This window comes from Meles meles, chromosome X (assembly GCF_922984935.1).
Source record: "Meles meles chromosome X, mMelMel3.1 paternal haplotype, whole genome shotgun sequence".
NCBI lineage: Eukaryota > Metazoa > Chordata > Mammalia > Carnivora > Mustelidae > Meles > Meles meles.
In genome coordinates, this window is record NC_060087.1 from 37,215,157 (window position 1) to 37,236,475 (window position 21,319).

General features: G+C 41.0%; 2 protein-coding genes across 16 annotated transcripts in view; one reads left to right on the plus strand and one right to left on the minus strand.

The window, feature by feature from the left end:
- The window catches only part of CASK (calcium/calmodulin dependent serine protein kinase), a 343,974-nt gene that overhangs the window by 143,669 nt on the left and 178,986 nt on the right, over positions 1-21,319 (minus strand). The window lies entirely within an intron of this gene.
- On the plus strand, positions 6,216-19,658 carry GPR82 (G protein-coupled receptor 82). 3 transcript variants are annotated; one of them, XM_045994410.1, is made up of 6 exons: positions 6,216-6,446; positions 7,613-7,780; positions 12,389-12,613; positions 14,221-14,352; positions 17,112-17,169; positions 17,504-19,658. In XM_045994410.1, exon 6 carries the CDS (start codon positions 17,539-17,541, stop codon positions 18,547-18,549), a length of 1,011 nt encoding a protein of 336 aa, XP_045850366.1. In that variant the 5' UTR covers positions 6,216-6,446; positions 7,613-7,780; positions 12,389-12,613; positions 14,221-14,352; positions 17,112-17,169; positions 17,504-17,538; the 3' UTR covers positions 18,550-19,658. The 3 variants fall into 3 exon arrangements, with proteins under 3 accessions (XP_045850366.1, XP_045850365.1, XP_045850367.1); XM_045994409.1 differs by lacking the exon at positions 7,613-7,780; XM_045994411.1 differs by lacking the exons at positions 7,613-7,780; positions 12,389-12,613.

Genomic DNA, 21,319 nt, shown 5'->3' on the forward strand with positions numbered 1-21,319 from the left:
AAGCAGGCTTCCCACTGAGCAGGGAGCCGGATGTGGGCCCAGGACCCCGAGATCATGACCTGAAGTGAAGGCAGACATTTAACCAACTGAGCCACCCAGACACCCTAGGTTTTTGAAATATGAATGGAAACTTATTTTACCAGATCTTAAAATATATTATTATCTTTCAATAAGGAGAACTCTGTGCACCAGATACAATGATAAGCTTATCACTGCAACAGAATACACATCTCTAGGCAGATCCTCAATGATACAGGAGAAGACTGTATAATGTAATTAACACCTCTCAAAAGAGCAGGGGCGGGAAGGATCAGAAGGAAACCTAAGATTCTGTTGCTCAAGATGTGGCAGAATCTTGCAAAGTGGTATTAAGTGGATTTTTTTTTTAGATTTTTTTTATTTATTTATTTGACAGAGATCACAAGCAGGCAGAGAGGCAGACAGAGAGAGAGGAGGAAGCAGGCTCCCTGCCAAGCAGAGAGCCTGATGCGGGGCTCGAACCCAGGATCCTGGGATCATGACCTGAGCTGAAGGCAGAGGCTTTAACCCACTGAGCCACCCAGGCGCCCCTTAAGTGGATTTTTGAAAAGTTTCTTGAGTGACTGCAACACACTTTCCTTCCTCAGAAAGAACCACTGCAAATAAAGGGAGACATCACGAAAAGCCTAGGGGAAGGAAGGGATGGATTAATAAAAAGTGCCGTGCTTAGTAATCAAAAAGTCAGTTTACAGCCTTACCTCATGTCACACACAAAACATTATAAAGATTATATATAGATTGTTGCATGTAAATAATGGAACCATGAAAAGATTTAAAAATAAGTGACTGGGAAAGAGTTTCCTATTAATCAAACAACAGAAATAACTATAGGGAGAATGCATAGCTTATTTTTTGGTCAAAAACCACACACAAACATAAATGCAAAAGCTCAGAGTGGCAAAAACGTTCACAACAGTTGTGACATCTATGAGGAGAGCCCTTTAGGTCAGGCACCAACAGATGCCATAACTTGCCAAGAAACTTCTATTTTTTCATCAGAATAAAGTATTCGAAACCCAGAATGTGATCGGAATTGTGTCAGCTGAGACAGAAACCAAGTCATGCTGTCACGTTGGCTGAGGCCACGTCTTTTTTCACAGCGACGCGGCCCCGGTGAGCACACACATCGGTATGTGGCTGCGGCAGTACGTCGGTTCAGTCTGGTTTGCAGACAGACATCAGGGCTGGCTGGGGGATGGTGACAGACTCAGAGCTGGAAAGGAAGTGCTAGGTTTGTCCTAAACTTCTGCTATGCCTCTTATTTCCCCCCTTTCAAGTTCACATGCAAGAAAATGAGCAGCAAAGTCAGAGATATTTGTGTGTGCCTTTTACGCTGCTAGGCGCTGGACACACATGATCGTCACTTAAACTACACTGCAAGTGGTGTCAGGAAAACTGCCTTTTTCACAGGAGGGGATGCGAGTTAGTAGGCTTTGACTCCACAGACACTGTCTCTGCTAACACAATGCTTTTTGTTTTCATTTCCGTCTGCCCAAGCCCATGGTTAACTACTGAGATGTCTTTAAAAAAAAAACAAAACCCAAAACCCAAAATTGGTAATAATATGTATTTGGGACAAAAAATTCTGTTTACCACTCATCCAAATTGTGTGCAAAAAGCCAACATCTTAAAGGCTGGTTCTCTAGCTGTGGCACATTTGCCCACTCTGGGAAAGCTCTGCCTAAAACACGGACAGTAATCTAGTACAAGAGCCTATAGGCGGAATGGGGGGGGGGGTAGAATAAAGGTTTGGAGCACCTCGCCCTTCTTAATTTTGCTTCTAGCCAAAGAAAGGCATCAAGAACCATCCTAAGATGAGATCTGGAAGAAATTTCTAATTATGGTTTTAGTACAGGTGTGGATGAGGCAGAGAACGTCTTTTTGCTTTAGGAAGTCATACAGTTACTGCAGGGTCCACAGTCAACTTTTACACAGTTGTATTCTGGTGGGCTCATTCCACGTATCATCTTTTTTTAGTTCTAAAACATTTCAAACATCCAAAAAGGGGGGAAGACACAAAATAGCCAGCAGCAAGCACCCATTACCCAAACTGAACAGATGTTAACATTTGGCCCTATTTGCTTCACTGTTCTCTTGTAACCCCAAAAGCGAGCTTCACTAAAGCTCATCCTGAGGTATCCTCTTTCCTCAAGTTAGTAGTGTCATTCTGATGCGCATTTTTCTTCTTTTATACCACAGGTATATATAATGATAGGTATGAGTTTTTGTTTTTTAAAGTGGACACAAAGAATATCTTACTACTGCATCCTTTTGTAACTTTTTCACTCAATTTCTGTTTGTGCTGATACAAGTCGGTCTCCTCACTAACTACACTGATACACAGGGTTTCACTGTGGGAACAAAAAATAGCTCAATTCTCCATTTCACCTGACAGTGGGTCCTTAGGTGGTTTCCACTTTTTCACTATTAGAAACCATGGTCTCCTGTATGCCCTGGGCACATGCGTGAAATTTCTCCATGGTTGACTCCTAGAAGTAGAAATCCTTGCTCATAAGGGTATGCACATTCGCAATTGATCTCTGTTGTGACAAATTGCTCTCCAAAGTGATTTTATTGATGTATATACTTCTCCCAACTAGTGAGAGACAGGACTCGAGACATGAGTCTAGTGAGACATGAGTTGTTTCCCAATACTTGGTTTTGTCACTTTTACTAACTTTTGCCCATCTAGTAGGTGTGAATGGCATCTCCCTGTGGTTTTAATTTGTGCTTCCCTGATTTCAAATGAAATGGAGCATTGGCTCATGTTTTGTACCCCCCGCCCCGTTCAGGTTTCTTCTTGGGTAAATGGCCTGTTTGTATTGGGACTTCTCCCCCTACCCCGTCCCCCCTTAATTAGTTGCTGCTTCTTTACTCATTTCTTTCAAACTGTTGAAACAGCACGTATTCTGGATACTAATCTTTTGTTGTTTATATGGGTTGTTAATCACTTCTATCAGTGTGGGCCTTGCTTTCTCCTTTCCTTATGGTTTCTTTTGCCAGATACCACAAAGTAAGATGTTTTCTCTTTCGCTTTAAAGAAACTTTCCAGGAAAAAAACTAGATAAACCCTGGCATTTTGATGTACAGCTCTCAAACACCACGCTAAAGAATTTGCAGAGAGAATTATGATTAGCTTGGCATTTCATAAATGGAGTCCAGATGAGACATTCCCTGAGAACACAGAAATGTTTTCTTAAACTACAAAATTCAAACACCTGAGAACAGATGTGCAGATGATTGGAAAGCACAGGAAGTCTCCTGGACAAGGAGAAGAGTCTTGAGCATTGGAACAGTATCCCCCTCCCATCACAGTTAGGCCATAGTGGGGATCATGGTGGGCTGGATCCAATAGGTCTTCTTGGCCCAATGACAGTAAACATTATTAAATAACAGCACTGAGAGTCAGCGTACCAGCCAGGTCAGAAGGGCAGCTCTTGTAGTGAGACTGCCCGAGTTCAATGTCTGGTTCTACCACTCACTATGTAACCTTGGACAAGCTCTCATCCTTCTACTGAGAAATTGCTTCCTTCTACTCTTAATTTGTTTTTTTTTTTTCTAGGAGAAAATGCCTTCTCCTATTTTTCCTTACTTCCTTCTACTGAGAGATTGCTTAATATGAGTTAGGAGTACCTAACTCATAGTGTTGTTATGAGGACTAAACGAGCTAATAAATATACCTGGCCAGGAAGAAACATTCAATATATGTTATCCAAATACTCAAATGTCAAAATGGAATGGCCAGAAGCTGAAGGTAAACATTGGAACTAGGAAGAGAGGCAGTGGAAGCTGGGCTGGAAGCAAGCAAGGTGGGAGGGAGGTGGGGAGTAACTCACGAAGGGTAATTCAACTTCAGCTTTCATGAATAATAGCACTGCCCAGGTCAAGAGCGGTAACAGACCAATCACGGGCTCATCAGAACCATGCTCTGGAAGTTGAATAAGCAGAAGAGGACAGTTAGGGCACCTTGCAGGATACCAGGAGAAGAGTTGGGAGAATGAGATTATGTAGCCTTACAGCAAAAGACTAAAGGAAAGATATTATAGCAAAAATGTGTGTGTGTAGTTCCAGAGAGCAAGCTGAAAGGATCGGTGAAGGACGGGAGTTGCAAGAGGCACGTCTCACCAGATCATGAGAGAGGGTTTCTAATAATTACAGATCTCAAATGAAATAGAGAGCTGGTGACTTACTTGTTAATCGAAGCGTTTCAATATAGTATGGATCCCCAGTAGGCTGGGAAGGTAGCAAAGTATTTTCGGCATTTAATAAAGTTTGGATGAGATGTTCTTTAGATCCTGTTAATAGAAATTTTGGGTCTTGCAGAACATTCACTGCGTCAACGGCTGGCAAGTAGGGGCCACCTGCAGTCCAGTTGTGCCCTCATACGCTAATACAGTAATGCCCTCAGGGCAACTCAGGTGCACGTATGGGGGCTGCTGCTTGATGTATGGTCGGCGGTCCCCAAGCAGTTTCCCCTCAATCTTCTTTTGTAGTGAATTTGACCTGTATCTCTTGCTCAGCACGTAGTAGGCATTTTTATTGCTAGAGAGATTGCTTAAACTAGATCTAAAACAAGCTGATGGATTTTAGGAGCTTTGTGACATTCATGTTAGGTGCTTAGGTCTCTGTGCTTTCTTATAGACCCCTGGTTTTGCTCAGTAATCAGAGCGGCTAAATGGGTCACCACACTGCATTCTGAAATGGCAACAAGGCACTAAACCTGGCTCAGTAGCATGAACTCAGGTGGGAATGGTAATCACTCTAATGGGTTATATTTTCAGATTTTATCCAATGGCAAACTTCTGGGCCAAGAGATTTTAATTCCTTCCGTTAATACCACTGGAAATGCTGCTACAGGCCCTTTCCTGGTACAGACATTTCCTTTCTACAGTTCTTGCCTCTTCTCGTGTTCTATTACTTATTAAGACTTTCTAGTACCCAGTCTCCCACCTCTGCTTTGTTCCTTTCCTGTACACAGCAGCGCCTCTTTCTCTTCCTCAATTCAACTTTTGCTGTTTTCCTACTTTCTCTTTAAAGTGCCTTTCTCACAATTTAGTGCGGTGTTCTCTTGTGTGTCCCCTGATCTGTCAGAAGCAGAAATGCTGTAAACTGTTTGCACTCACAAGAAAAACACTGTTTCCTCTATATTAAAAACAACTTTCAGCTGGTTGCAAAGGGAACTGATGAGGTTTGCATGCATGTTCATATTCAGTTCCCCTTTGTGGCCAGTTAGTCTTGAAAAACACTGGAACACACAGGTCAGCTCGTGTTGGGGATGATTGCAGAGGTCCAAATATATGTGGCAACTAGTGCGAGGAATCAGCTAAGTAAGTGAATGTGGGTCTCATGCTCTGAGAGTTTCCATTTATGATCCTGCAAATAAAGAAATCTTGAGTAGTGAGTACAAACCAGCATGCTGGTGGTGGTGGTGGGGGGAGCTACCAAAGGGGTGAGCTAGACTAATTGTCATTCCACATCCTTCTAGGCTTTAGTGTTGGAGAGGTCAATGAATTTATCCAGCTTTCAGGATCACACTAGCAGAAAGAGACTTTTCTTCTAGTTTTACTAAAAAGCTAGAATCCATTCTGGAAACAGATACTTTAAAAAAAAAGATTTTATTTATTTATTTGAGAGAGAGACAGTGAGAGAGAGCATGAGAGGGGAAAAGGTCAGAGGGAGCAGCAGACTCCCCTTGGAGCTGGGAGCCCGATGTGGGACTTGATCCCGGGATTCTGGGATCATGACTTGAGCGGAAGGCAGTTGCTTAACCAACTGAGCCACCCAGGTGCCCAGATTCACGATACTTTTGATGCAATTTGTAATATAAGAAATAATCAAAACAAAACAACAGCTCTAAGACCCAAGTGGAACAGAGTGGGCAGCTCTTCACAAAGTAAACTCAACTTTTCTTTTTGAAATATTGCCCAAGAAGCCATGAACTCCGAGGTACACATACTATATTAATTCCCAAGGAAAGAGCCAATGCAAAGGCACTTCCAGGGAAAGATATAAAAAATTAGTTAAAACATTACCACTGCAAGCACATTAAAAAATGTGGTAGATTAAAATTCTCCACAGCTCCTCCCATTCAGAGGTGGAGTCTTTTGCCCACCTCTTGAATCTGGGTAGATATGTGACTTGCTCTGACCATTAAAGGTGGTGGACATTGCAGGACATCTGAGCAAAACCTCCAGAGGCCTTGCAGCTTCCAGTTTTGCCCTCTCGGAAGCCGAGATCATCACATTAGAAATAAACCCAATAGAAAGATCACGTGGAAACAGACGCTCGGCCTGCATAACCATCCCAGCTGGGGCTCCAGACACAAGAGTGAGGTCATCTTGGACCACCCAGTCTCAGCTATGCTGCCAGATGACTAAGAAGCTACACAGCTGCATGGATGATCCCAGGTAAGAATGACAGAAGAATTACCCAGCTGAGCCCAGAACAAATTGCAGAATTGAGAGTTGTCCTGCGCCACCAAGTCTGGGGGTGGCAAGAGATAAATGATGCACATAAAATATAAACGAAAAGTATGCGTACTATTTCTAAAAAGGCAACAATGAATACATAGTGAGCGATTTCACTAACAAGAGGCAATGCCTTGAATTCTTTTACTTGAAAGCTGTGTGTGAGAGGAAGAGAGAAAGAGACACCTGTTTTCCAAACCACTGCAGGGTGGGGAATGGCAGGGTTATTAAAGATTTTTAAAAAATGTTTATTTATTTATTTGACAGACAGAGACCACAAGTAGGCAGAGAGGCAGGTGGGGGGGGGGGGGAGGGGGGAAGCAGGCTCCCTGCTGAGCAGAGAGCCCGACCCGGGGCTCCATCCCAGGACCCTGGGATCATGACCCAAGCCGAAGGCAGAGGCTTTAACCCGCTGAGCCACCCAGGCGAACCCAGGGTTATTAAAGATTTAAACCAACCATGTGTTCTCCGAGATAACAACAAGCATATGCTCCCCACTGATGGAAAGAAGGGAATAATGAGGCAATAGGTCAGGGGGTTTCTTAAATGAAAGGATCTTTGGAGTCTGAGGAAGGACTAGAGGGGACACAACAGGGACTATACTGTCTTCATTAGCTGAAATAGGCTTTAAATCACATTTATTAATAGACAAGTTTTCACTACAAGCCTTTCAGTATTCTTTGACTTTTGAAACTATGTCCTTGAATCACTGTGATTAGGAGAAAAGCTAAATAAAACTAGAAGATATGACTACAACTTTCCCATACTAAAATGTCAGACTTCTTTTTTACTGCTCAGGTGATTGTAGTTGTGTTTTACAAAGGCAACTCTTGTGATAATCGCTGGTACAAAACAAAAAAGTCCCCAAAGGACATATCCTATTGAAGGCAGATGACTGGTACTGGCTTTTTATCTTCAGAATGAAATCGTTAAGGAAATCAGGGTGAAATCGTGAAAGGAATCCTCGCCCACACAACTGTTACTCTCTCACTTTTAAAGTGTTTTTCAGCTAGTTAAATAATGACGTTTATCATTCTGTTAGAACTTAAAAAACAAACAAACAAACACAACTTTTAAATGGTTTTAATTTTCTGGCTGGAAAACAGAGCAACGCCGGCAGCTTCTGCTTTCAGCCTTTCTTTGCGGGAGGATTACCCAGGGCTGGTAATACACTGCCCTCTGCTGGCCACAGCGCTGCCAAAGGAACGAGCTGCATCGAACATCAAACTGCGGTTTTTCTCTTTTCCAATTTTCTCTACCAGCTATTTCCGGAGGTACGTCACTCCGTAGGACTGAGGTTTCCTGGCCTCAATGCTTTACTTGTTGTTTATTAAAACAGCATATTTTAGGCTGGTTTTTTTAAAAGATTTTATTTATTTATTTGACAGACAGAGATCAGAGGTAAGCGGAGAGGCAGCCAGAGAGAGAGGAAGGGAAGCAGGCTCCCCACTGAGCAGAGAGCCAGATGCGGGGCTCGATCCCAGGACTCTGGGATCATGACCTGAGCCGAAAGCAGAGGCTTTAACCCACTCAGCCACCCAGGTGCCCCTTTAGGCTGGTTTTTGATGGAGGACAGGGAAGAAGAGAAAATCTGGTAATATTAGAAGCTATGCCACAGATGGCACTATTTGAGAATTATCTCAACACCAAGACTTGTTGAGAGTGACGCCTTCAAGTGCCCACTTCAAATCTAATTTATCTGCGTCCATCAGCGCCAAGAACTGACTTAGGAGAGGATCATCCGTGACTGCTAAAATCAATGGACCGAAAGGGAAACAATACATAGTCTCAAAATAGGATCCTCTGATTACTTACCAGCTACAGATGGAAAAAGGCACCTCTACAATGGGGAGTTGGCAGGAGTTAATAAACTTCCAGACTGAAAACTGCAGACAGGTATATAAGTGAGATATGTTTTGGGTCACTGGGGATACTGGGTCACCCTACCCAACACCATCAACCGGACTCTGGCGGCAGCCAAGAATATGCGCTCTGAAGTCACACTGCCTGGGTCCAGTTCTAAGCCCTACACTATGGCAGTTCTACTAGCATTGGCGAGTTATTTCTCTTCTGTCGGCCTAAATCTCATCTAGAAACTGGTAGTTAGGATGGCATTTAGCTCAGAGATGGTTTAAAAACCAATCGAATATATATAGGAAGCACTTCAGTAGCTGCCACTTATAAGCTTCCTAATAAACATGGTTCTCAGGAAAGCTTGTTACTTCAGTACTTGGGGCTCTTAAGAGAAAATGAACCCAGACACTCAGATACAGGCAGTAAGACAGGTACCTAACTGCCCCTCGCCTTCGCTTCACATACCTGTTTTGTCCCTTGAATAAGGACAGGAAGTGACATGGAGCAGGGGACTTAACCTCAACACAACAGTATCTAGATATCCAAAAGCAATGATTGGTAATAAACTGGCCAGGAAACTTTGGTCTTGGGAAGAAAGGGACAGTGCGAGTTCCAGGGAACTGATAAATGATGCCTTTTTGGTTCTCCAAATCTCACTGCAGTCTGATGTGCTGTTTCCCAGGGCAGAGGTGTAGGGATGTATCTTGTACCTGGGGCAATATGATGGCCTAAATTATTTTTAGAATTCTATCATCAAAGCTTCCATTTTCAGAAATTTTTCTACTTTTGCCTTTTCAAAGAACCTTTTTTAAAAGGTTTGAGAGAGAGAGAAAAAGAAAGAGAGCAGAGATAGGGGCAGACGGAGAAGCAGACTCCTCACTGAGCAGGGAGCCCAATGTGGGGCTCAACCCCAGGACCCCCAGATCATGACCTGAGCCAAAGTCAGATGCTTAACCAACTGAGCCACCCAGGCACCCTTCTAAGAACCTTTAAAAAAATGGTAGGTTCTGAAGCAGGATATGAATTAAACTTAACTGACTCAAAGATGTTGAAATTCAAAATCTGACTGGCCTCAAAAAGATTTTTGCCTCATCTAATCCAATGCTGAAGTTTCTTCCCTTCCCCAAACCTATTTCCCATCTGCCTCCCTCTGCCGCCTCAGAGGGCATTTCAGTTCTTACTGCCGCCACCGAGACTGCTACAGTGTTATTGTGGTATGCGATTCTAGAAGACCATGTCTATCCGGTGCACACAAACCTATATGAAGAGACAAAGCCAAAGGCGAAGCATAATAAAACTTTGATTAGTAGGTCCCTCTACGTTTTGTCAGTGGACCTTCCTTACGGAGCTAATCAGTTTTCTGCACGACGATAAACTTTCAAACTCTGGACTATAATTTCTGCTGTTTTAAAAATAGTTCTTGAGGGAGATACTCCCACGATATGCTGAGAAATCAGCTCTTCCAAGTAGAAGTTCTTGAAACCCTGATTAAGGGTGGGACGGCCTGAAGTACAGCTGCTCGAGCAGCAGCAAGGGCCTGCGAGCAGTACCGTGGGGACGGGGCTGTGGCTAGACACCACATCCTGAAGGGAGCAGGGGGCTCAGCGAGCCTTGAACAAACCACAGCTTTGAGTCAAAGGTCTGTGTTTCACTCCTCAAGGTAACCACTGTCTCGGGTGTGCACCGAACTGGATAAAAGGCTTCCACTGCCCCCCCCCCCCTTTTTGGAGAACCACTTATCTTTTGAATGTGCTGTTCTAACACAGACTATGTGAGGCCTATCTGCTCTGCCTGCACACCCGCCTCCCAATGGCCCGAACTGCGGACTGGTCAGGAAGGGTAGGTACTCAGAAAGGCAAACTGCAGCAGTTTAGACACCAGCCTAAAATAATTGTGTAGCTGGAGCAATGAGGTTCAGGTATGAGTGATGTGTCTTAGGTGTCCTTTGCATTCTGGCTCTGATGGGAAGTGATGAGGGACCCTACTCCTGACCCCTATAATCCCTGTGAGTCAGGAAAAGTCTCGTGCACCCTTGCTGTATACAGCTCACCACAGACTGTCAAAATAAATTACCACTTGCCTGCCCTCTGAACCATTCTTACTGAACGACTCCAGATGGGTTCTGGGGCCAGAGTGAGACATTCCCTTGACAGACATACACACACACACACACACACACACACACACACACACACACACACACATCTCGAAAGCAGGAAACAACACAAGGCAGGGCTTGTATTCTGGGGGAACTACTCTTAACACCTTGAGAAGTAAATCAAAAGGGTCTGAGCAGAACACTCAGGGGATCAGTATTTGGCAGATGATGTAGGAAAGAATTAGAAGTGTTGGACAAGAGCATTTGCACTTGGATAACAGAAGCGGAACCTTGCAGAGGGTGTGGATGGGAAAGTTGAATGAGAAACCAAAGAGAAAGACCGGTGGCCTGAGTAAGAAAAGTCCAAGGAGCCATGTGTACACAGCACTTGTAATCCTTGAAATTTCCACCCGACAAGTTGTATTTTGGCTAATTTTGTATGCTCTGACATTTATGGTTTTCAGCCAGTTGTAGTGGTTCTTAGAAAAACATAAATTAGAAAATTCCTTATATTTCAGTTAAGGAATTCAAAAATTGCCTCAATCAAAAAGAATTTATACTGCTATCGAAGAGATACAACTTAGCTTAAAGTTCAAAGCTTTCAACGATTAGAAAATCGGACTTGATTTCTCCCATGGTCAATTCTGCTACCTTAGAGCGTAGGATGGGAAGCCCTGTTTGAAAGTAAAAAGTATTCAAAACTTGACCCCAGTTTACTTACCATAAGTACTACCAGGTACAACTAACTGACCCCTGAGAAAGGCCAATAATTTCTGCTTTCAATGGTAGAGGGAGAGATTGAAAAATAAATACATATGCTTTCAAGTTCATTTACTTGTTTTGTTGCCTTGGGCACACAATTTAACATCTTTGAAACTCAATTTCCTCACATGTGAAATGGAACCTCTACTACCCATTGTTAGAGTTCTTACATGTAAAATGTTCTGCCCATTTCCTACCTAGCACAGAATTATAGCTTAGCATGTGTTCCCTTTCCTTCTAGCTCCTTTGGCCTTCCAGAACAACTATGATTCACTGTTTTCTCCTCTTTCTAATTTGTAGAGCATCTGAAGTCTCTATCACACATCACATTATTAATCTGAATTCTTGGCTTGCTTGTGGAACCGCTCCTGAATTTCCGGAAACCCTATGTTTGCCTGTGGCTAATACACTTCTGTGACTTCCACCCACCACTAGAAACATACTAGAAACTTCAATAAATACTCATTAAATGAACTGCACTGGGGCACCTGGTTGGCTCAGTGGGTTAAAGCCTCTGCCTTCGGCTCAGGTAATGGTCCTGGGGTCCTGGGATCGAGCCCTGCGTTGGGCTCTCTACTCAGCAGGGAGCCTGCATCCCTTGCTCTCTCTCTGCCTGCCTCTCTGCCTACTTGTGATCTCTGTCTGTCAAATAAATAAATAAAATCTTTAAAAAAAATGAACTGTACTGTCTAATACAAAGCACTAAAAATCAAGAGACAGGAAGAAATGACAGAACGTACACCAATCCAGGCATTCTTGCTCAATAAATGATCAGCTGCCTGACAATCATTTTAAGAAGTACTTTTGACTCTTCCCTAGTCCAATGGTTGACTGACATCTTCTGGTAGCCAGCTTCCAAGATGGCTCCCAATGATCACCGTCTCCTGCTATCTACCTCTTCATACTGAATCACTGCTGGCTCTGTGTGACCAAGAAAATACTGCAGAAGTGACAGTGCTGACTTCAGAGACTAGATTAAACAAAAAAAAGATACTGCACCTATGGTCTTGTTTTGAGTCACTTGCTGTGTGTATGTGTGTGTGTATGTAAGGCAGTCATCATGTTTTGAGGACAGATGTCTGCATGATCTTAGGCAATTTATGTGACCTTTCTGAGGTTGTTTTCCTCACCTTTAAATTGAATATATTTTGTACTATTTATTTCACAGTGTATTGTGAAGATGGAATAAGACAAAACACAGACCAGGATGCCTGGCACATAATAAACTTTCATTAAGTGTGGCTACTACTGGTGGTGGTGGGAAAAGCTACAGGAACTGACTGGATGTGAGATGTGAAGGAAAGAGAGGAACCGGGATAATTCCTAGGTTTTTGGCTCGAATAACGAGAAAGTGATGCTGTCGTTTACTAAATCTGGGGACAATGGACGAAAGGTAGGGGAGGGCAAGAACGGTCTCTCTCTCTTTTTTTTTTTTTTTGACTAAAGGTGCTTAAGCCTCAAAGTGGTAATATTAAAATGATCTCTCAATCACTTATAAACAGCATTCCACTTCCATTCTTCTCTTAGTTCAAACGGGTTTTTGTTCTAAGTAATTCCTTCCTGGGACATGAGAAATTGATGAAGTAAAAATAATAGGAATTCCAGAGAGGCCAAATTACTGTGCAGTCCATGGCCATACAACCCCGGACGAGTCACTGTCCTTAATGAAATGATGGCAAGCGTTACAAAGATGAACAGCAGCAGAACAAAATCCACTTAAGTAGTTCTCACTTTTGTTTTACAGAGAACAATTATGCAAACAGTGGGGAGGACTTATGCAATCAACACGAAAAAAGATACACATTGGGGGTTATGAGAAATGGCAAGGTCCTTCTATTAATTTTAAATGCAGATTTACTGATAACCGAAGTGCTCAAGTTTGATGAAATTAGATTTCTGTTCCCATTCTCTGACTCCCTCCTGGTGGTTTCACTACACAAGGGAGGGAGTGTGTGACGCAAGTCTGGCTCCTCAGCTGTACCCTGAGCTTTCAGTTAGTTACTACTTCGTAGATTCATTACACGATCCTATATATAAAACTGGATTCTTTATAGCATGATGTAACTGTTCATTATATCCGAGGAATATTTGGTCTTCAGATTCTGGCACTTTCTGGGATTCCCCAAAATCTTTATGAAATGCTCCAAACCATGGACACTAATTTGAATCTGAATGGGGGCTCACAGGGCAGTTGGAAGTAGAATGGGTTAGTTCACTTGGTAACCTAGTAGGGACCCAAACTCGAGTGCAGTCTGTATTTACTTACAGTGTGCTACGCTGGGTCTCACTTCTTGCCTTTTCAAAAAAAAAAAAAAAAAAAAAAGACTTTATTTATTTTTGTGGAGGAGGGGGCAAGCACTAGTGGGTGGGAGGGGCAGAGGAAGCAGACTCCCCACTAGGCAGGAAGCCTGATGTTGGACTCGACCCCAGGACCCTGAAATCATGACCTGAACAGAAGGTAGACATTGAACCGACTGAGCCACCCTCAGATCAGGTGCCCTGGATCTCACTCACTTCTTTATCCTTACAATGAAGGGTTTGTATCCATAGACGATCATGAAATTCTATTCCAGCTCTGTGATATCTGATTTCAGTAAGCTGCTACTGGTAAGAAAACTTTGGGTTTGTTTCCTTTTATTCTTGATAAAGATGAACTGCAAATGAATTATCCACAAGCGATTTTACAGACAAGTTTGTACTAATATTTTCTTGGGTGAGTATGAAGTGGTTCCCTCTACCACCGTGATGTATATAAAGCTAGCTATGGGGACAAAACCTTTGAACTTAACTTCAGTCAAGCATGCTAATATAAAGCTCCTTGAGGTAGAGCTGGTTCATGAAATAATCATAAGGAAGTACAATATATATATTGTCCACCAACTTCCTCCCACCACAGAAATAGAGAAATGAGGGTTTTTTTTTTGAGAGGTAGTTGCTACATTTACCATAACTATTCAATTTCTTCAATACTGTTTAATTTCCTTTTTCCTCTCACTGTAGTTGGTGTCATGCAAGAATCTGGTCGCACTGACTAGAACTGAAAGATACTGGATGGTTGGAGAATTTTAAGTCTGAAATTTTGCATTCCTGTCCTGAACAACAGAGCCTTGATTGTGTAAACTACTTGTACAGGTAAGACTGATCACTTACTTGTAGCTTAAAAGTTAACTCTGTAAAAACTCTAACAGGACTAAAATGTTTAAATTTTGAAAACTCATCATCAGAGTCTTTCTCCCTCCTTTTGGTTTGGAAGCATCTGGTAGTGTGAAATAGAAAAGCAAGGTGACAGTAATAGGAGCGGCAGATGCTGTCTGAGGTGGGCTAGTTTGAAACAAGGGGAATATGATCTGTAAATACAGAAGCACTATTACCTTTTCAGATTTTAGTATATAATGCATTATCTACACAAGGCAGGGGTAGTGTTTTTCTTTACTATAACCATAAAAGGAAGTTCCATTTCTTTCTTGCCTTTTTAAAAAAAGATTTTATTTATTTATTTGACCGAGAAAGAGAGAGAGAGAACACACGTCGGGGCAAAAGCAGGCTCCCCACTGAGCAAGGAGCCTGATGCGGAACTCAATCTCTAGGATCATGACCTGAGCTGAAGGCAGACACTTAACTGACTGAGCCACCCAGGCACCCTGGAAGCTCCATTTGTTATAAAAAGATCTACTTGGATTGAATCAATTGTTCTTAGGAAATAAACTGGCTTATTTCACTCTCTGTCTGACTGGTTTTAAATCAGTATGGATCAGGCTTTATATATTTACAACTGACAGTATGCTAATTGCAACCAGATTCCAATCTGCTGGGCTGCACTGCATTCAGATACATACTCACTCTGAAGCATCTGGACTGTTTTCTAAATAAAAATTGCAAAGAAATAAAATGATAGATACTGGTAGTGTCTCTCTATTAGTAAAGGTCTCCGTACTGGAAGCTAGAGGCACTGTACAGACCCTCATGCTTTCAAAGTCCTTGTGTGGGGATTGCTTGGTTTAAAAAATTACTTAAGGGGCACCTGGGTGGCTCAGTGGGTGAAAGCCTCTGCCTTCGGCTCAGGTCATGATCTCAGGGTCCTAGGATCAAGCCCCGCATCAGGCTCAGCGGGGAGCCTGCCTCCCTTCCTCTCTCTCTGCCTGCCTCTCTGCCTACTTGTGATCTCTGTCTATCAAACAAATAAATAAAATATTTCAAAAAATAAAAAAGTAAAAAAATAAAAAATTACTTAAAAATTCCAACAGCATATTTGGGAAAAAACCCTCCCTATTTCTGTAATCCATGATGCAAAACTTAAAACTGTGACTCTGAAGAGGGGCAGAGTGAAATAGCTCTGAGGGGCTGGGGGCATACATAAAGGTAGATCCATGGCAACATTTTTGTGTTTATCAAAAGACCGAATGTGATTTAAAAAAAGGTTTAAAGAATCCCCACTCGGGGCACCTGGGTGGCTCAGTGGGTTAAGCCTCTGCCTTCAGCTCAGGTCATGACCTCAGGGTCCTGGGATCTGAGCCCCACATCAGGCTCTCTGCTCAGCGGGGAGCCTGCTTCCTCCTCTCTCTCTGCCTGCCTCTCTCTCTCTGTCAAATAAATAAATCTTTAAAAAAAAAATTCCAAAAAAACCAGAAGTTCTTTAAAAAAAAAAAAAAAAGAATCCCCACTGTAGATTTTTATGAAAGAGAATGTGGTACCTAGAAAGCTATGGTGATAAACACAGAGAAATGTGGCACATTCTGAATAAAGTTCATGATTCTTACTTGACCTGAATCCAATAACTTGTAATTCCCACCTGAAAGAAATAAGGAATGAACAAAATAATGAAAGGGAGTTTGTATGTGACTCTTCAACATTTCCTGTGTACCATCCAATGCAAGAAAGATAAAAAAAAAAAAGATTTAAAAATAAGACATGGGGCACCTAGCTAACTAAGTCGGAAGAGCAATGACACTTGATCTCGGGATCCTAGGTTCGAGACTCGCGTTGGGTGTAGAGATTACTACAAAAAAAAAAACCTTAAAAACAACAAAAAAAAAAACCAAAAAAACAAAGACCATGCCTGTATCTATGCTGTGATTAAAATGTCTTCTAAAAAAAAATCATGGGGCGCCTGGGTGGCTCAGCGGTTTAAGCCTCTGCCTTCGGCTCAGGTCATGATCTCAGGGTCCTGGGATCGAGCCCCGCATCGGGCTCTCGGCTCAGTGGGGAGCCTGTTTCTCCCTCTCTGCCTGCCTCTCTGCCTGCTTGTGATCTCTCTCTCTCTGTCAAATAAATAAATAAAATATTAAAAAAAAAAATCATATTCTCTGAAAAACCAAGGTACTAAAATTATACACAAAGACACACGAGGGCACTCTAACCAACAAACATAGCAACTACAGTTTTGACATAGAATTTCAAGTAAACTTTTTTAAAAAACTGAAGTATGGTAGTTTAACATTAAATATTTGAAATAGGAAATTTCTGATGTCTTTTGGTAAAGACCTTGGGATTTTGATGTCTATCCTTGGTCACTATACTTGCCTTCTGTTTGATTCAGGATCTTGTCTGAGTATTTGTGTAGAATTAAGTTTACTTCTGAAATGCAAAACGACACTATTCTAAGGGTATTAGATTACAGAGGGTGCTTTAACCTCATCCTGGAGAGAAACCATTTTGAAAAGCATTTATGTACACTTTATGTACAATTAAGGTGGTAATTAAAAATCAGTCTTAAGTATTAGGGTGGCCACAAAATACTTTTGTAACACTTCCCTTTGGCCAATATGTATTGCTTGCAGGTGCTTTAAAATATTTTAATTACCTTTCTAGGCAAAGAAAAACACAAAACAAGCAAAGAATGATCAATCTCAGGCCTTTAACTATTTGTATCAAATTTCATTTTTTACACAAAGGTACTGTCCACTATCAAGTCTGACTTGTAGTTCCACTGGACAACCGTGATTAGAAAAGGTGAGAAAGCATCTATATCCTCTCTTTCCACCCAATACATTTATATTACTATTTTATTTCATCCAATGCTTTTAAAAAACTATTCAGTTTAAATACCATCTATAGGGGCGCCTGGGTGGCTCAGTGGGTTAAAGCCTCTGCCTTCGGCTCAGGTCATGATCCCAGGGTCCTGGGATCGAGCCCCGCATCGGGCTCTCTGCTCAGCAGGGAGCCTGCTTCCTCCTCTCTCTCTGCCTGCCTCTCTGCCTAGTTGTGATTTCTCTCTGTCAAATAAATAAAAAAAAATAAATACCATCTATAATTTTAACATTAAATATCTGCCATTCTGTTCTAGCTCCTGAGACAAAATTCCAAGAAAATCTGATATAAATGAGCAACAATTCAACATGTATTCAACCATCCAGGATCTCTTCCTTGGCTTTGCCAATCATTTACACCTTCCTCTGCATCATTGGTCTCTTTGGAAATTCTCTCTCTCAATGGGTATTTTTAACAAAGATAGGCAAGAAAACATCAACGCACATCTACCTAGCACATCTTGTGACTGCAAACTTACTTGTGTGCAGTGCTATGCCTTTCATGGGTATCTATTTCCTAAAAGGTTCTCAGTGGGAGTATCGATCTGCACAATGCACAGTGGTCAATTTTTTGGGAACTCTATCCATGCATGTAAGTATGTTTGTTAGCCTCTTAATTTTAAGTTGGATTGCCATAAGCCGCTATGCTACCTTAATGAAAAAGGACTCAGTACAAGAGACGACTTCGTGCTACGAGAAAGTATTTTATGGCCATTTACTGAAAAAATTTCGCCAGCCCAACTTTGCTAGAAAACTGTGTGTTTACATATGGGGAGTTGTACTAGGCATAATTATGCCAGTTATCATATACTACTCAGTTGTAGAGGCTACAGAAGGAGAGGAGAACGTGTGCTATAACCGGCAGACGGAACTAGGAGCCATGATCTCGCAGACCGCGGGCCTCATTGGAACCACATTTATCGGATTTTCCTTTTTAGTCGTACTAACATCATACTACTCTTTTGTCAGCCATCTGAGAAAAATAAGGACCTGTACATCCATTATGGAGAAAGATCTGACTTACAGTTCTGTGAAAAGGCACCTTTTGGTCATCCAGATTCTACTAATAGTTTGCTTCCTTCCATACAGCATTTTTAAACCCATTTTTTATGTTCTACACCAAAGTGAGAACTGTCAGCGACTGAATTATTTAATTGAAATTAAAAATGTCCTCACCTGTCTTGCATCAGCTAGAAGTAGCACAGACCCCATTATATTTCTTTTTTTGGATAAAACGTTCAAAAAGACACTATATAATCTCTTTACAAAATCGGAATCCCCACATATACAAGCCTATAGTTGACTTCTGAATAGAAAACACCACCAAACAGAAAAGTGTTTATATGGCTACTAGGGATATTGAACTACGTGATTAACAGGTCACAGCTTGCTTGAAAGCAGGCACTAGGAAAACCTCTTCGGTTTTAGAAATAATCATAAAATTCATTTTACAGCTCTACTAATACTGCAAGTTGAGATGGCAGAGCCTCTCAGAGGCAAAAGTCAAGCATATTAAAAGGATCTCACTGCATATGAAAGCAAAAGACCATTTTCTCTTTAAACTCAACTGTGTATGCTTTTCTTTAAAACACAACAGGTCATGACTATAGAATAAAGCAGCAAACGGTTTATAACTTTTCTGCTTTCTAGTAGTTGCAGTGTAAGGGCCCATCTATGGCTAGTGTTTTTTGGTAACTTTAAAAATGATTAAAAGAAAAAAAGTGAATCAGAAATTATGTCGCTCAAGTCCTATCCAGATGTATGAATAGCAGAGTGTAAAAATCCAAGGTTTTATAAAGGCATTATCTTGTATCATCTGCTTATGTTACTGTGAGAAGCAATATTCATTGATTCCCATATTTATTAAGCCAGTGTTTTTATAAATATATTTGAATATTTGGATTAGGTTTGGTCAAAATAAAGAGTTTGGTCATTATATGCCTATCTTCATCACATCTTGTAAATTTCCCTCTGTATTCAATATAAATAATGTAATTAGTGACAAATGGTATCTGGCATGCAGATATGTCCAATTAATTTTTGTGCAAATAAATGAATGAACAGTAAGGGCAGTATAATAGTATTGTTGTTGAGAGATTGGTTTCGAGTTAGATTCCCTGGGTTCGATCCTAGCTGAAGCTCTTATTTAGCCAGAGAATTGTCAGTAAACTACTTACCCTCTTAAAGTGTTAATTTCATCATTCGCAGAATGGAAAAATACTATGTAATTCATAGGTACTATTATTAAATCAGATGATGTTACTATTCTGAGTAGCTGTCATTCACTAAGCATTTGCTACGTGCCAGACACTCTGCTTATATGCTTTGCATGTATTTTAATTATCACCACCATAAAGGATGATGCCAATTTGCTGATGAGAAATCTGAAGTGCATAGATAAGTCACCCCAATTTTCTCTAGTACCTAAATAAATATTCAAACAGTAAGCATTTCTCGGTCATTTCTTTCTTTCATGTAGTCTTGTCAGCAAGATAAATGATGGGGACTATACTCTGTGCTATACACAGTCTAATTAAAAAAACATTTTTTCATGTGTTTTATTTTCCCAAAAAGATCATAAGTGCCTTTTGAGCTGTACTCTGCTTTCAATTTCTACACCCACGGTACTTGCATTATCTGCTCAGATAAGAGCCAGACAAAAACAGTTAAATGAAACTGAAGTTGAATAAATGTTAATGGTAACCTCTTACTTCCTCAGCGACTGCTAAAAGACTCATTTATTCACTTCGTGGTCATTTCTTCGGTGCTCGGAAAGAAGTTTAAAGTAAGTTCACACAGCACTTCCAAGCCTTTAATCTCCTACCATGTTTTGTTCCCGAATTAAAAATGTAGAAACAATACACTTGTACAGATTCCCCAAGAGCCATGTGTTCAATGTCACCAGAGGTTTTTCTAACACATCTGCATAATTTTCATTAAAAAAGAATAGAAAACAAACAGTAAATATCCCCCCCCCCTTTAGTGCAATGCTTAACTGAGAGAAGAAAATGTTTAGAAAAGCAGTCTGAAGAAAATGCATGTTGGCTTCAAATGTTCACAGGGTACATCTATTCTTTTATAGCAGTGATCTGATCTCTGGCAGATTAATTTGCGGACACAAAGGCAGACCTGGGAACTCTAGGTTGATTCCCTAAGTGCTGGCTGTAAACGGAGAGGTGTCCAATCATTGCTTTCATTTTACATAAGTGATACAGTATTAAATCTCACCATATATATATATGTGTGTGTGTGTGTGTATCTATGTCTATATGTATATCTTCTCTAAAGATCATATTAAAAACATCCCTTTGTCTTGCCACAATTTTAAGTAAAAGATATAAAATATTATCAAAGTAGAGTTTCCTACATTTAAAGAAGAGGAAAAGAGGTATGCAATTTCTCTTTAAGTTACTCATTCTGATAGAAAATTCCCATTTTAATTCTCTGTCCTGAGCTTATTATCACCATGCTCATATTCACACCACAGATACTTTCCTGAACAGGTAATTGTAAAACATGTTGAATTTTTTTGTGTAATCAACAAACTGACCATTTAATGTCGTGGTAAATATTTTAGAGGAAATACTACTTTCTAAATTACTCTACCTTTAAAGTGTGGATTTCAGAAAAACTGTGCTCAAAAAAATTTTATTGTAATATTTGACAGGATGTCATGTTGTATGTTAGATTAGTTTCAGGTGCACAGCATAGTTGATTCGACAATTCTATACATTATTCAGTGCTCATCACGGTAAGTGTAGCCACCATCTGTGACCGTATAACATTACTACAATATTATTGGCTGTATTCCCTACGCCGCACTTCTCATCTCCATGACTAGTTTCTTTAATAACAACTGGAAGTTTGTGCCTCTTAACCCTCTTCACCTGTTTCACCCATTCCTTCACTCCCCTGCCCTCTGGCAACCACTTTGTTTGAGAAAAACAAGGTTTTTAATGCGTGGGTTACAGCCAAACAAAACTGAAGCCCCAAATGTCAGCCTGTTCACCAAACAAGCTTCACTACAGAAAACAGGCACGACAAATATTTGTTTTCCCTTTTATCCTTTCCAT

Coding starts and splice junctions, on each gene's coding strand:
- GPR82 (XM_045994410.1), top strand. CDS start 17,539: ATGAGCAACAATTCAACATGTATTCAACCATCCAGGATCTCTTCCTTG.